At 36.3% G+C, this 17205-nt stretch overlaps 1 protein-coding gene across 1 annotated transcript; it reads right to left on the minus strand.

The window, feature by feature from the left end:
• Window positions 1–6775: 6775 nt before the first annotated feature.
• Window positions 6776–7756, minus strand: LOC6570398 (protein lifeguard 1). Its single transcript, XM_001996585.3, has one exon. It carries the CDS (start codon window positions 7741–7743, stop codon window positions 6952–6954), a length of 792 nt encoding a protein of 263 aa, XP_001996621.2. The 5' UTR covers window positions 7744–7756; the 3' UTR covers window positions 6776–6951.
• Between the last annotated feature and the right edge of the window lie 9449 nt (window positions 7757–17205).

The raw sequence follows: 17205 nt of genomic DNA on the forward strand, positions 1-17205 counted from the left end.
ACAATGAGCTCATTCGCATGCAAGCGGGCAGCAGTCGTGTGAAAGGTGAATACTTAACTTAAACTCCACTCGACCGCTGCTACTGTTTAGCCAAATGGCAAATGGTTCGAAAAGTGAAAGCCCTTGATTTCGGTGGCATCTGCGGCGCCAGTATTAGCCACACCATTTGGTGGCTTATGTGTCTCGCCAATCGTTTAGCCATTGGAGTCAATCATTTGCAGGCCAAGCTATTAGTTTGCATCAATTTGCTTTTTGGCACACTGATTTTCATATGCAAATCTTTTCTTTGCTTATGATTATAACTGTATTACACCACCAAATTGATTAGGTAGAGGAATATATAAATATATAATTTTTACTGGCTCCATGTCAAGTGATTTTTTTTTTTAATTTTCAAACTCTACAACTGACTGAACGGCCTCTGTAAATTCCGACGCGGTTCTAAATATATTGAAGTATTAAAAAACAATAAAGCAAACCAAAAATAAATAATTAATATATTAATCTCTCAGATGCCAACGAATCAATTTCTAAAGTGGCCATAAAATTATGACAAATTGTGCTTATTATTTCATTTTTGTGTTTAAATTGTAATCGGATGTTTTCTACCTCATTTGCATTTTAAATTGCGAAACAAGCAGCAATAGTAACAAAGTCTGTGAAATTTATGCATGCAAACTTAAGTTCCTTTAAGCCTTTAATATCTTCAAAAAATTATTAAAAAGGATAGGAAAAGTGCAGAAAGAATTAACTGCGGCCCCATAAGGTATATAAACTTATATAAACTCTTGACCAGCATCAAAAGATAAGTTGTCTGTGTGTCTTTCCGCCTGTATGAATAAAGAAACGCCCTGATCTAAGAGGCGATAAGAACTAAAGACTGAAAGTTTTACAGTTCAATAAAACTAGTCTCTGGGATTGTATGGTTCCTACAGTCGGAGGTGGCTAAATCGACTCGACTGTTGATGCTGATTAAGAACATATATACTGTATGGGTTCGGACTTATCTTCTCCTGCCTTCAACTTTATTATACCCTTTTAACCATTATTAATGGGTTCGGGCTACAAGAACAAGAAATATCGGATATAACTAACCTATATAATAAGCTAGCAAAACTAAATTCTCTAAATAAGAAAATTAACTTTTTTTTATGAAAAACATACGTTTATATTCTCTGCTTAACTTGACCAAATTTACAAATTATTTTAAGCACAGAGTCAACTAACTTATCAAAGCCAGTGTGCAGTATAAGAGAGATGTGATTAAGAATAAAATAGACATCTTTCACTTATATCTGGCTTTTTATATATATTTACATTTATATTAGCTTAACTGATTGTAAGTTTGGCAGAATAACATATTAATTTAAATACTTAATCCCATTGTGGAGTTGGAAAATGTTTTCCACAATGTGAAAGCCAAGTTATGTGCGTCAGGCGAGAGAGAGAGAGAGAGAGAGAGAGAGAGAGAGAGGTAAGGTGGAAGAAAGAGAACAAGCGAAGTCTGTGCTTTTTAATTACCATAATTACATAAGTGCTACACACATACACATACACACACACACACACACACACACACATACTTACACGCACACAATGATAATATTGCGGTTGCCTAGAAGTATGCAGCACTTTCAACACGAGTGGAAAAAGCGTCTGGTTGGCAATGAGAATAAGACTCAGTATGAAAGGAGTGAGAGGAATGGGGATGGGTGGCACGTGGGCGTGGGGGAGAGTCACCACCATATTGCTGTACTTTTATTGTTCTTATCGCATAAACTTAAATAGTTTTTGCCAGCCACTTTGCGGCTTTTAAGTTATTTTGCGTTCAGCACTCTTAAGTCGCTTACACAACCTGCAACAACAGCAGCAGCAAAAAGAGCAGCGACAGTAGGGGTTTCAAGCCCCCCCTGTTTGGTGACTGTTTGTTGTGCTGTTAAATTAATGCTGACTTTTGTGATGCGGTTGATGTGGGGCAAGTCGCAAACATTGCCAGGCACTTTGTCGCCTTTGTGTTCGAATATTAAAGTAGTTATCTGCCAAATTAAATTTTAGATCCAGTTTATGCAACTTGCCACCTGCCGAACTCTGCCGGCAGGTGGTAACTGGCAGGTTACCCGCCCGGCTTCCATCAGCTGGCAGTTTATTTTAAAACTTTTAATTAGTCCACATTAGAGTGGGTCAGCAGAATCCGAATATAAACTAGCCAACTAGCTGTCTGCTGCATAATTTGCATGCCGGGTTTATGTTTCCTGTGACTCCTGCCACACCTGGGGCTGGGGAGCGGTTGGGCATTTGGCGCCTCGTGCTGCATAACTTGGGTTAAATGTTTTGCAATTAATTTGCATGCTACTCGGTTATTAACCTCCCATTGAGGCGCTTAGTTTTGTGGCTATACCCATACATATACACATATTTATATATACATTTATAGCAATAGTAGTGTGTTGAACTCATTATTTTCTTCGCGATTGGTTCCGTTGGCTGAGGGCGTGTTGGACCTAGTAAATCAAAGCAGTTACCCATTTATATTGCACCCTTAGATTTTTAATTACAAAGTACTAGCCTGGATTCCGTTAGGCTTTTTAGGTTAATGGGTATAATTTTCTTACCCCCAATCATTCCAAACATAACTCAGTGTGAGATTAAATTTAGATTAATATTTAACATTATTTCACAAGTAGGCGTTTCCTATAATAACATAACATTATCAACATTTCATAGCGTTCTGCTCCTATTTCTTGCGAATTTTGTAGTTAAATGAATACTTTATTTGTAAGTTTAATATTTATTCTCTGAACCCATTAATAATGGGTTTAATGAAATTGTTAACTGGCAGAAAGAAGCAATCAAAATTTCCTTAATCACCATCAAAAGACGAATCTATTTAGCCATGTCAGTCTGCCCGTTTGTAGAGAGAACATCGATAAATATCCTTCTATATACCCTGATATATTATTAACCAATTGCAAGAAATGTCACTAAGATAGCTTGGCTATGTCGATGTCCATACTGATACAAGATGCTCTTGTATGGTGGAAGCTTATTCCTTAGATTCAGCTTATATTTCCTTCGCAATAACCTAAGCATCTTACAAACTTAATATTTAATTGAGTCTTAGATATTTATAATGTTTATCTATTATTGTCTAAAATAAAAAGAAATATTTGCGTTTATTTATACATATTTGTGAGCAGAAATCGTGAAATATTTAAAGAATAAATATAGAAGCGTTATTGAGTCCATTTAAGCGTTTTAAATATTAAGTAAGATGCTTTACATATTAAAAATAAATTCAGATATAAACATAAAATCTTTCTGACTGCACAATGTTTGTTTGATTCAGTTGAATGGCTTACAAACTTGAATTGCTGCCATTCAAGTTGTGCTTTTGTTTTTGGTTTAATTTTGTAATTTGTTCAATCATTGAAAAGATGTTAGGATAACAATATTGTGTATGCAGAGTAATTGCTCATATTTAATGCCAATTGAATTGTGATAAGAATGTAAATCGAGCAAGTTATTACAAATGTATTTATAAGCACAAACACTCAAGGCGTATGTCGTATTTATTGAGTACACAAGCTGTGATATTCTGTCTAGAATTTTAAATTTACTGAGTAGACTCTAGTCAAATGGCCAAGTTACACGTGCGTGCCAATCAAATTGGCTTTTCAGGCCATTTTTAATTTGATGTTGGTCACAAAGTCTATTGTGAATCAGCCCAAATGCATTTGGCTTTCATAAATAAATAAGTTTGTTAAATTGTTCACGCACCACAGGCTCAAAGCGTACTTTTTTCTTTTCCTTGGCTTTTGCCTGCCTTTTGCTTGTTTGTCACTTTCGTCAAGCATTGGATTTGAATGTTACTTCCCATGCTCATCACGTGCCCCGTGCTCGGTGGTGCCCCAAATCCGTGTCCCATTCAAAATTGTCAGATGTTTTACGGCTGTAATCCCCGCGGCTCAGGCCAAACATTTAAGCAGCTTAACGAAAATGAAATGCGATTGAAATTTGCCAAAATGCACAACATAACACAAAATATACAACATATTTACGGTAGACCATTGAAAAGGCAGTGAGTTGGGATTTCTAGTTGTATTGATAAATATATTTTTTTTTTTGCCATTAACAATTAGTTACATTGAAACTGCTTGAAACTTGCTTGTAATTGAATTTTGCAACAATTTTGATTTTGATGTAAGCGACGCAAAGGGAATTGGTGAAAGTTTCCGGCCATGCTTGAAAAAATAGCTCAGCTTTGATTGCGCAATTTGTTTGCCTCAACTAACGTAGTTTTTTTTACCGTGTTGCAATTCCAGTTCTTTTGCTGCATGCTTTTTGCTGTTATTTTCTGTTTAAATATTCAGCCATCGCATGAAACATTTTACCTTGCATTTTTCAGATTTCCCTTTTTTTCCATTTGTGCCCTTTTTTGCCCTCTGCATCTTTGACTGAAAAACAAATCCCACAACGTTTAACAGTGCAATCTGCAAATATTTACAACTTGGTTGCATGGCAGTTGCGATAAAAACAATTTTACGGCCAAATCAATAACCTGGAATTTCGATCAATTTTTTTGAATGCCCATTAAATTTTGATAAAAATGGTATTACAAAATTGCGCAAATGTATGTATGTAAATAGATAAATGAGATTTTCCCCTTCTGCATAGTTGTATACATACATAAATACACATACATCGACATGCTGTATTCCTTAAATATCTAGAATTCCAAAGAACGCAAATATTCCAAATGAAGCGAAGGATCGTGAGAGGAGCATAAGAGTCAGTTGCCGTAAAAAATCAAAGAAAACAGTATCAAAACTGCAGATCTTTAATGCGACAACAAGGAAATATCTGTGTATGCAGAAATTCACTTTCGGTGTCCACGCAAATTAGCATGGCTAATAGACACAATGAAGGACAAAGCAACTGCTGAGTGTAGCTAAATAGAGAGAGAGAGAGAGAGAGAGAGAGACAGAGAAATTGTAATTAGTGTAGTGCAAAGTATTCAATTTGTTGTATGTTTTTGGACTAGACCCCAAAAAAAAAAAGAGAATTTGATCTCATTAGGTGTGCGTGCAGAGTATCTCTTAAGCAAGTTTTTGCAAATATAGCTCTTTTTTGCTTATTTTTGTTTCATTTTGAGTTGAGCACCAATTGGAAATTGCTATATACGGCACAAGGAAATTTCCATTTCGTCTATCGTTTTAATTGGTTTGGATAGGTGGCGAAAGTGTGAAATTTTTTTCCTAGTTGTTTTCGGCATTCAAACGAAATTGAGTTTCTTCATCACTGAATGTGTATCTGTCTCAACCAATTTTGATTAATAGCTTTTACTAAGTGCATGCCCTGGGTATAATTATTGCCTAAGATTGGAATTAAGCTATACAATGTTAAAATATCCTTAGAAAAGGTATAAGAGTACAATAGATAAAGATAATACTAATAGATCAGAATAGTATTTTGTTTTCAGCATTGGTGACATGCATACTCAAATACTCAAATACTCAACTACTCAAATAGCCAATTTGAATAGCAACAATATTCTGCGCAGCGATTTCAAAATAACCATTTTTGTGACTGTGTGTAAACTTTCGATTTTGTTTGCTTGCTCTTGGCTGTGTGCTCTTGTTGGAAGTTACAAACACATAGACAAGAAAAAATACATCCGCTTAAACGGTGGAAAAACTACAAGCCGAAAATAGGCAACGAAGCTTGTCGTTGGAGCGTTGATAGACTGAGAGATGGGGAAACTGGGAAGCTGGTCAGGAGTCAGTGAGCCACTGCACACAAAGTTTGCAGACCAACAACGCCACAAACTTGTCGACGTCCCGTCGAGCATGAGTACATAAGATGCGTGTGATGAGCTTTATTGATGGGATGCTGAAAATAAATATTTTTCGTTTGAGAAGAGAGACACACAGTACCGGCAAAAAATATGGCACCGTTATCACATCAGACCTTAAAAAGTTGCGTAATAAATTGAGACACAAATCACGACTAATCTCGGATGTTCTAGCTTATATGCGCTGATCTTTTTTTTCACTGTAAGTCAATACATATCCATATACAATACAGATCTATGAAAAACAAAGAACTGATGATTGCAGCGGTTAGGATCTGGTTTCCTAAGAAAAGATTCTGCTTTAAGGAGAGACTGGAATTTGCAGACATTTGTTAGATCATATTTTTTGTTATTAAATGTGTACACATAATTCTAAAATTAGCTTTTTTGTAAGCTATATTATTATTAAACGTTAGGTTTCACATTTACAAATCATATAGATAGTTTATCATCACCTATATTTATTATGAAAAAACTTATTTCACAATTTGACTGTATTTGTCAAATTCCATACATTTATTGTATTGTTGCTGATCGAGATTATAAATGCTTGATGATTCCTTCTGCCTGTTTCATACTTTTGCTGAAGTTAGCATACCCTACTTAAACAGTTTTAATGGGTACAGGATATGAACATGCTCAAACAAAGACAGATTGCTACTTTGATGGTGCTTTTGCTTCCACAGCTAAGCACACAAGCATAAGCTTATCCACTGTCAATTGTCGTCGGCTGTCAACTGTTAATTAAATATATTGGCAGCAGGGCTGGTCAACTATATTTAACATGAATTGGTAGCAGCTGTTAGTAAGCTCACTTGATTTGTATGATCCGAGCTTGGCTGGACGCTATCCAGTTGTCCTGCCATCGCCTGTGAAATGGCAGAAACACTTTGCTGTAATTCATGCAGCTGCCTTGTTGTTGTTTTTGTTATTGCTGTGACATTTTTATTGCTGGCAACTAATAACTTAATGGACACGTGTGTGATTTATGTGGCTGTGTGTGTTGTGTTGTGTGCTTGAGCACATTTAAATGCCACAGAAAAACAAACATTTAGATAATTGCTCTCTCTGCCTGCCGCCTTTCCCACGCATTTGGTTTTCTATTCGTGCGTAATGCTCAGAATGCCGAGAATTTCCATAAAGATATTTATAATGTCCAAGTAGAGATTGAGTGCAGCGAAAATGTATTCCTCGGGACTTATAGAATACTTGTGACCGCCACCCATCATCAGCTGTGTGTCATAGATCAGATAGACCGAAAAGAGCACAGCGGCAAGGGAGGAGTAAATAAGCCTGATAGTTCGTCCTGGCATAAAGATGGACACGATGCCAAAGACCAAGAGTGCCACCAAGCAGGCAATTAGTATACCGCCCATCATTGTGACATCAAACTTGGTCTGCAGGGCAAAGAGCGTCAAGGCCAGGCAAATGGCAGCTGTTATCCCAATGGCCAAGAGGATCTCAATGGGTGCAAAGCGACTGGCCGAGATGCCCATTAGGAAGGATTCGGCCACGGTGAACAAACCCAGGCATATAAAGTTGATCGGCGTCTCGCGGCGCACATTCTCGCAGCAGACCATGGCGAACATGGTCAGCAGCATGATGAGTACAGCCACCCAGAAGAGGCCCGGATGCAGTACAGCAAAGATCTTGGCCTCCACGCTGAATACGAAGAGGGCAACAATTCCAAATGTGACTACCAGCTGTGCCATCAGTATCAAGTACACCTTGCGTATGAAACTATGGCGGATGCTTTGACAATGGAACAGAAAGTTATTATTTTCTTGACCTTCAACATCGGCAGCACCATAAAAAATGGTGGTTCGCGGCTGCTTATTTGCGTGTAGGACGACATATTGAGGATTTTGGGCCTTGTCTTCCTTTGCTGCCATTATATAATAAATAGAAGTCGATATCACAATATTCAAGAATAATTATGTAAGTTGTGATACAAAGTTGGGAAAGATTACTTTGTTGTCAGCTACTAGGCTATTCAAAATTACTAAAATTATAAGTTTTAGTAATTACTTAAAAAAAAAGGAAATTGGAAAATTGGTTAACAATAATTCAAAATACAAATATTCTTATTTAATTTTGCATATTCTGAAAGTGCTTTATACTGAGTGCTTCAGCTTTTGTAATTATTTTTATTCTCTTGTAGATTGATTAAAATTACTTTTCCATGCCTTTAATAGTTTAATTTTTATTGTTCAGTGAAATGATAAATAATTACAATATTCCATCAACTGATAAATGGCCAGAAAAGAACAACAACAGGTGGTAATTTTCCCAAACATTCGGTTTTGCAGTGGATTTTCTCGCAAACTCAATCGTTTTTCTCTGCCTTCCTTCTCTTCCTTCCTTTACTCTCACCCTCTCTGTCTTTATCTTTCGTTCTCTCTGGTTTCGCTTCTGCGCATTGCGTTTATTCAGCGAAAGTTCTTTTTTGAATTGAAAGCTTCTTTTTTTGTGTTTGTTTTGTGAAATGATTTTCAGTATTTTCAGCGCCTTTGTCGGTTTGAGTGGCCGAAGATTGGTCTTGAAAATTGGAGCAGGCAGGGACTGCATTTGGCATTTTCTGATTGCCTGGCCACAAAAATTGGCGTATTTATTGATGATACAGGTGCAATACAAAAGTTACAAAACGTTAGTTTGTATTACACAATTTGGAATATACAAATGCACTTAGAATGGATGAAATTGTTCAATTTGGTGAAGCATAAAAGAGTCAGTTCAAGAATTTTTTTAGACAAGAAGTTATATCAATAAATGTAATCACATTTTAGAGTTTAGAAAACAAGTAAACAGGGACTACTTGAATACTAAATAAGATCAAAACTAGAATCTAAACGTTGTAGGGCTTAATATGGATTCCCTGTTGTATAAGGCTTGGTTTTTAAATAATAAACTCAGGTCGAGCTTGCAGATTTTTTAGTATAGTCAGAGACTATAAGAGCTAGATATTTTGGAAATTAGTTCTATAGCTATATACTATGGGCAATAAATGAACATTATATTATTATGTCGATAACTCCCCCGATAGACTGGCGTTAAAAGCCATAATTTGTGATACATAATCGTAACAATTGAGGACAATACCCAGACATATTATTGATTAACTAAAACGATTTCGTCTTGATCGGATAAGAAACACCCAAGTTATTAAGCAAATTGTATTTTAATATTGAATAGATTTTATGTATGGAAAGCTATGTACATATATGTGTATATATGTGAGAAGAGCGCAGCATGATAATCAAAGTAACGTCACTATTCGTGAATTGATATATGGAATATATATATTGAACATGACCCTTCCGTACCCTGCAGCCAGCCATAAGAATTGAGAACAGTTACCCTTGGTTCACTATGTTTAATAGGGTATCTCCAAGCCGAACTCTTCCAGTATTCTCATTTCTTTTATTTTACATATTGTAGTCTCTTAAATCGAACCCTGCTCCAGTTAGTCCTGTTTGTACTGATGTCTAATATCCATATTACCTATTCTTGCAATTTTAGCTGTGCGGAGTATAGAAAATATTGTGATTGGTAAACGAATTTTCATATGCCTTCTGTCAGTCTGTCAATTGCCAGCCTTTTGTTTCGTGCCACACACATCAATCAAAATGTCATTTAGTGGGGCATGCGATGCGATGTGACCCAACTGCCCAACTTTCCAACTTTCCAACTTTGCAACTTTAATTTTGGATAGGTTCAAGTCAAACTTTTCTGCGCTTGCTGGCACCGCACGTGTTGCGCTTTAAAGTTGGCTTAAATACCAAATAGCCACTCCGTTAACTTTGATTTCATTTGGCTAAAGTAAAGAATGTTTTAGTCAAGGCAACTAGATACCCAGTGCAATTGTTTTAAGAGGAGAGATATCAAATATGAGAACAATCAGCTAATTTTATAAATACTGAAAATGTTGACAGGACTAAACCAATATACTAAACTTATATTGTTTCTTACATTTTGATATCTTTATAATATATTGATTATGGCAGTTACTTGTCCATACTGACTTGTGGACTGGATTGTAATGCCTGATTTTATTTTTGATGAGACCAAATTGGCCGGAGGTGTTTAGTTGTATACTTTTTGGGCATTTTAGAGGAGGATATTGTCCCGATGTCAAACCAAACGTTGTCTAAAATGATTTCTGTGTGTTAACTTCTATGCTCCATTTCTTTAATAATACTTTAACTAAGCTGATCTTGATCCGGCGGTATTCAAAATAAGAAAAAGTTTATATTAAGATGGCCTTTCAAACCGAATCGTCATTTTAACTACCTACCAACTAGTATACCATAATAGGTTTTCGGCTACGGGGTAGGTAGTTAACAACCAAAAAAAACACGTCACGTGTTGCCCTAATCCCCTTGGTTGGCACAACAAAACCAACGACAGCAACAAAATTTGTAGGTCTAAGCCCGCCCGCAAGAGGCGTGGGGAAATTCAGTTAGGCATCCATCAACAAAAACTACACTTTAAAAACTTTAAATGAGTTTTTGTGCAGTATAAAGTTTGTGCCGAAAATCACAAAAAACCCAAAAATGGCAGGCAGCCCATACAGAGAAGATAAGAAAAGTCGATGGCAGGAATTGGCAAAAGCAAAGAAAATCAGCCGCAACACAACACAAATCGTTGACATTCTATAGACCAAATCGAAGACAAGGCCCAAAATTGAACATGCTCTTGGCCACAAAAGTTGTGACGAGTCTTGGCCATGGCCAGAACAAATTCAAAATACTAAGGCGGACTTTGAGCAGTTGATGTACTACAGAAAATGAACAGGCTTAACAAGCACTAAAAACTAAGTCGCTGTACAGACAACAACAACAATGGTCACATCATTATGACGAAAACAACAACAAAAACCCGATTGCAATTTAATCTATGCAAATCTAGAAGAAAAACTCATTTTGAAGGATTTCATGAGTAACCTAAACTCTATGTAGCTGCAAAACAAAATCTTGACAGTTGACAACTCTCAAACGCTTTCCAGTTTATTTTTTCTTTCTAAGTGGAACAGTTAACATCAACTGGGACAAATACCCTAATGTTTTGAGTGGAGTCATGTTGAGCTTAGAAGGAGATATTGTTCATACCTTAATTAACTCCGATATCTTGTCGAAGGACAGGCAGATATTAAGTTCTTGGATAATAAAATCCATTAGTTCAATCAATGTTTTTTTTCCCAGGATATTCAAGTTTCGACTACACATAAACAATATTTTGTATCTTGTTATTGTTATGTTTTATCGTGGCATACATATTTTATTTGCTGTTGTTATTTGTGAGAGTGACGTGGTTTCATTCGGGTTTCTCTTCTGGGCCTGACTGGTGTTGATTTTGGTATTTATTGTTGTTTTGCTGGACTTGGCGGCTGCCGCTGAGGCTGATTCTGAAGTCGTTAAAATTTGGAACATGGCGCTCGGCACAAAGTTCAATATCAACATCAGTCACAGCAGTTTTTCATTTGTTTACTTTTTTGTTGCTGCTCTTTGGTATTCGAAGCACTCATTACGCGTTTTTTCTCTCTATAAATTGATTGAATATAAACAGACAAGGTACACAATATTATTTGAGAACTTTAGAAAGATTCCAAGTAGGTTACGGTAACTGTTTGCCATTTAAGTTAACAATTTGTGGCAGTATTTCTTCGTTATTTAATCGCTTGTTGTAGGTGTAGATTCCAGTCAGTTCCTTAGAATACGATATGAAGTAGATAGGTGACTTTGGAGTCCGTTATAAGCGACAGTTTTATGTCAGTCATTATGTTCTCGGAGTAGAGCAGATCTATTCCTCATTTGATGAATAACCCACATGTGAAAAGTTAGTCTGCCAATGATGTCAAACTTTGCCTGTCATCCACTTATCATGTTTCTAGTCAAAGGCTACAAGCGGATCTAGACAGTTGTAAGCTTGGTGTCGAGTAAACTTATAATACCCTTTTGCGTGCAAAACTAGATAAATATATATAGATAAATATATTTAATCTAGTATTCGACTTCATTCAAACTTTTTTTTTTTGCTGGGGACAGTGCCTTATAATGTTTGGTATAGTTGGGCCAATTGAATGTACTATTGTAGTATTAATGCTCCTTCAATTAATTGACTGAAAGTGTGTAAACGCTTATAGACATCTTGTTAATGTTGTTGTGGTACCCGCTGGCCTTGATATGATTGCCAGCTTGCATTCAATATATACACTAAATTGCTGCTTTAGACACTTCAACCAAACCCAAACATATACGCACAGACAGGCCACAAGCGCTTTTGTTGGCCAAATAAAGTTAGAAGCCAAACGCTTACTATCAATCAAAGACTCTCACTGGGGAAGAAAGGATTATTGTTTTTGTAGGTGCAAGTTGTTGGCTTTACTAAGTTCGTATAAATAAATAAATATACTAGTACTATAAGCATCTATGATTTTCTCATTTATAAGTAAACATTTCAGAAATATTTTATAGACAAAGATTTATCAATTGGATGCCGTTTGACCTAAGGCTACTTTAAGAATGCATATTGTGGTCGAAATGTTGGATTAAATTCGTTGAGCAAATATTCAGAGATGCAGTGCATAAAATTTGTTTGATTGCATTTCATTCGCTGCTCAGTCATGCAAATATCGTTCTCATACTGTTTGCGTGGTTTTTGCGGACACATTTGCGCTTGTCGTTCGCGGTCTGTGCAGATAATAAAACCACAAAAAGTGCAAAGAAAAAAAGTCTCCGGGTTTAATTGAATTTGTCTTTTATTCCTCAGACTATAGAATGAAATTTTTGATGTCTTAAATTAAATGAACCAGAAATTTCCTTGAGTAAATTCAATGAAATGCCATGTTTTTAAAAATAAATAAATATAAAATTGTTTTATAGGTTAAATCGATTCAATCAATTCTGCTGTTGATTGTTATCAAGAATATATATATTTTCAAGGGTCGAGCAAGTCTCCTTCTGCCTGTTACATACTTCTCCTCCGTTTCATTATACTCTTTTGCCAATCTTTGGTGGATTCAGGGTATACAATGTTTTTCGAGTGGAAATACATTCTTTTTGTTTCAATAAGCTTTTTCTACTTTGTGATTATTTTTGTTTGACAACAAAATACATTTATCTCTGAGAAGAAAATTGCGAAAAGTTGTATACATGTCTCAACGCTCATTGCTTCGATTTCGTGAAATGTGAAAATGGAATTCAAGTGCTTTGAGTTTTTCTATATTTTAAGTATTTATGATGTTCCTTGCTCAAGTTTGCATGCAAATTTTATTCCATACGCTTTCAGTGTAGATTGTCAAACACACTCTTTGGTGCTCCTCGGCCGGCTGCAGTTTGGATAGCATTCAGACCAGGACCACCCGCCAGTCTCAGTGGGAATGTAAATGGGAATGCCTTTGCATTCAAAACGCATAATTAAAAAGTTTTAATTTCAGCACTGTTTACGCCGGTGCGTGGGACCGCACAGAGGTCGCCCACCAACCCGCCGCCCTCGCCTCCCCTCCACACTGGCGACACTTTTTCTCTCGCTTCCACTTGGTCTATTATGGCGAGGTGTCTTTTCAAGCATCAGCGCCTTTTTGTTCATTAAATTTTGGCTCTCTGCAACTGCCTCGGATTCCGACAGCATGTTAAAGTTTAATATTTCGGTTGTGGGCAACATTTGCAATTGAGTCACATTCAGGAATTAGCTAGCCAATAAACACGAAAATTTTAGCTACTATGTAGGTAACTGGTTCTTTCAATTAACGGAAAGCAACTGCGCTAACAAAGTCACGCGAGAAACTGGCGCTCAAATTGCCAAAACCGACCAATTTAATGCCCAAAACCATTCCCTGTTTTCCTCTCTTTTGCAGCACTTGCTTTACCCTAAGGATTTCTGATGAAGGTTACTACTGACTAAAAAGATTAGTGAAATTGTTGCAAATCGAATTCCTTCCTCATTAATATCAGTTAGATTTCTTGATGACGACTCCGCTGTGGAACCTGTTCAAGAAAATAAATACTTTATTGAGAAACTGCTTTCTGCCTGTTGCTTACTTTTTATTGCATACTTAGTAGGTAGGAAAGCAAACATTTTTAAGATCCAACTCTTTAATCGGGTATAAAGTTTCATCAAGATATTTTACTAAAAGTATCTCATACGCAGTGTTGTCGCCACTAGCTTTTGTGCATTAATTAGGGCAACGTTGACGCTGAAGTTGCATGCAGACAGAATGCTTTCATGCGAGCCTTTACCGTTACCCGCTTGTCCTTCGCTTTTCAATCGAATTTTCAATTAAAAGCCAGCTAATTTCAAACCGCAAATTAACGAATTTTCAGCCAAATGGGATTTGGCATTTGCCACCAAGCACAACTTTCTGTTGCAAGACTCGTAAAAGTGGCCAGAAAGAAAAAAGAACACCAAATATTGAGGGAAAGAGCTGGGAAACAGGACGCAAAGGGTGTGCTAAAGGGGTGGGTCGGTTGGCTCGGTTGGCTCTGCAGGTGTCGCCAGGTTTGTGACTCTGTTTTTTTTATTTTTTGCTTTGTTGCAGTTATCGTGTTGCATTAAACCCAGCGAGCTGACAAAGCTGAAACTGAAATCTGCGCCCTGCCAACTAGCAACTTGCAACTGGCAACTGGCAGCTGGCAGCTAGCAAATGGCAACGACGACACGCGCAGCTGCGTTCAAATTACAAAAACAGCCAGCAGCGCTCGACAAAAGTTTTGCAAATGAGGTAGACAGGCAAAAATTGACTCACCTCCTGCTCTTAATAACTTGTGAAAAACTTGGAAAATTATTGGGCAGCTTGTGGCAAGGTTGTTGGGCATTTGTAAAACTACTGTCATAATTATAATGAATTATGCAACAATAACTCGGCTTCTAATGGATCCGACCCAAGGCCGTCTCGTTTTTTTGGTACTCACGCAACTAATTGACAAATGATGATAAAGTGTCTCGGCCAGCACCCCAAAAACGAATTTACTTCACTTTAGAACATTTTCTTAACGTTGCCAGCAAACCACAATAAAGTACTCCGCGAATTTGGAGCGTGCTGGGAAAATCTGATAAAAGCTTTGTTTGTGCCAACGGAAACGGATGTTGGCTGCCAGACCCGGAATGGACACTGACATGACTGGCATAAAATGAACTCGAGAGTGGCAGGTTCAAATTGTGAAGTAAATCTGTTTGCAGAAGTTGATGTTTTCCATTTTAAATTTTATTCCATTCCTTATCAGCAGGTAAAGTGTCAAAGTCAAAGAGTCTTTATCAGGTTTGCAGCTAGTTAGTGGGTGGAGTTCACTTTTTCTTACACATCGACTGTGTTTACTAAAGAGTATTAAAATTTCGTTTTAGCTAGTTCAAATATGCGTTTTCCTTTTTTATACACTGATTTTGGCTTTGATTTATGGAGTGAAGAAAAACCTTTTCGTCTCTTGCATACTCGGCTTAAAGCGTAAATTAACAAGTCTTGTACATGAAATATTCAATAAAATTTGCCCAACGTTTTGACTTTTTAGGTTTAGGTTAGGTTAGGGTTTTGGGGTTCGAATGTCACATATTTTATGCAGAGCTCTTTCACTTCATGGCCTATTGAAGCTTGTGTGTGTATTTGTGACCCATTATTAAATAATGTTACGTTGTATGTCAGCATATTTGAAATTCACATGTAACGGGCATACAACTTTTTAGAGCAGGGCTAAGCTATGTAATTTGATACCGACACCTGTAAAGCGGGCTATGAAATATGTTTGTGTATAAAATACCCATTGCAATCACAGCTGTCTAGCCTAAAATAGTATGTCCGCTTATTTGATGGAGCTTTATATATAGCACTATAAATAACTCTAGGCATTAAAGGAACAGATGCCATTTAGTGGGTAGTTCATTTCTACTTACTTCCAAATTAACTTTTAAAGGTTTCAGGATGTTCTGGTACGTAAAGTGTAAAGGTTATGATAAAAAGTATTAATTCCAAAGTGTTCTCTGTATTCGGTTACATTTGGTTACCTTTGAGTCTTACTTTATTTTTTTGTATTTATTTTGTGTTTTGTACTGTTTTTAACATTGTATTGTTATAGCAAAAATTTGAACAAGTTGCTAATTTGATGTTCTAGACTTTACTTACTTTAAATATGTTTACTTACTTACTTTAAATATATTTTATGAAAAATTCTAATAAGTGCTTGGCACTCATTAAAAAAAAAAACAATACCAGAGTCAATTAGCCGACATATAACTTTCACTATTAGTTTATATGATATACTGGTATATTGTTGTTTTTTTTTTTTATATGACTGTTAGGAGCATTAAAAAATTCATATTTTGTACGTCTGATCCGGAAACGTTGGTAAACGAAAATCTTTTTCATGAAAGTTCACTTCCCTTTATAAGGATTTGCAAAGTTTTCAAACATTTAGTTTTTGTTATAAAGCAGGCGCAATTGAGTTGTGCCCTTTCTTTTTTCACTCACAATATATTATTTTGGCTGTACTTGAGAAATATTCACAGACTAACAGATTTATGGCATGTAAATATATATTACCTTATTTTACTCTTTTCTTCTTTGTACTTTTTGCTTAATTTGCGTAATTTGTTTAATTAAAAATTTGCGTTTGGGTAAGCTGGATACCTTTTTTCGTCTTCCTTTTTTACAGAATGTTCTTTTGCGGTATTAAATGGCTGCTCATTAAGCGGGTTTTGAGTGCTAGGTGAATCTCATGTTTACAGTTAAGTTCATCAGCAAAGCTATTGGGGTTAATTCTTAAATTGTTCAAGCATCTCATATACAAGAGATCTGCCACAAAATTGCACTTACCCCTTTACTCGGTTACCAGACAAACAATGAAAATAGTTATGACAACTACTTAGTAGCTACTAATTGGACATGTTTCAGTATACGGATTATGCACAGCAAATTACTGATTGTGAATCAAGGATTGAGTGCTCATTGGTCTGCAAAGCTATTCATTCATTGCTGCTCTGATTTGCTGTGCAACTATCATCCATCACCCAAGAGTCTGTGAGTGGCCAACATTTAATTAAATGCACATTTCACAACATTTCCAATACAATTTGATCTGTCGACAATGTTAATTAAATGCGAGAGCGATTTGCATCTTAGCGACTGTTTTGAATTGAACAAACCAGCCAAGCATATTATTTGACATACATGTACATCTGTACTTACTTAAATAATCAAGTTGATACATAGCTCTAGGATTTCAATTGTTTGCCCAATTTACTGTCGAGTAACTTTCTCATTGCTCTCAATTTCTATTTTAATCCTGTGTGCAGTTGGCTGTACTTACAATTTATTCCTATGCCGTTTGGCATTCGATTTGTGTAGGCGTGCCATTATACTCGAAATG

The sequence above is a fragment of the Drosophila grimshawi genome, unplaced genomic scaffold, assembly GCF_018153295.1.
Source record: "Drosophila grimshawi isolate 15287-2541.00 unplaced genomic scaffold, ASM1815329v1 contig_311, whole genome shotgun sequence".
NCBI lineage: Eukaryota > Metazoa > Arthropoda > Insecta > Diptera > Drosophilidae > Drosophila > Drosophila grimshawi.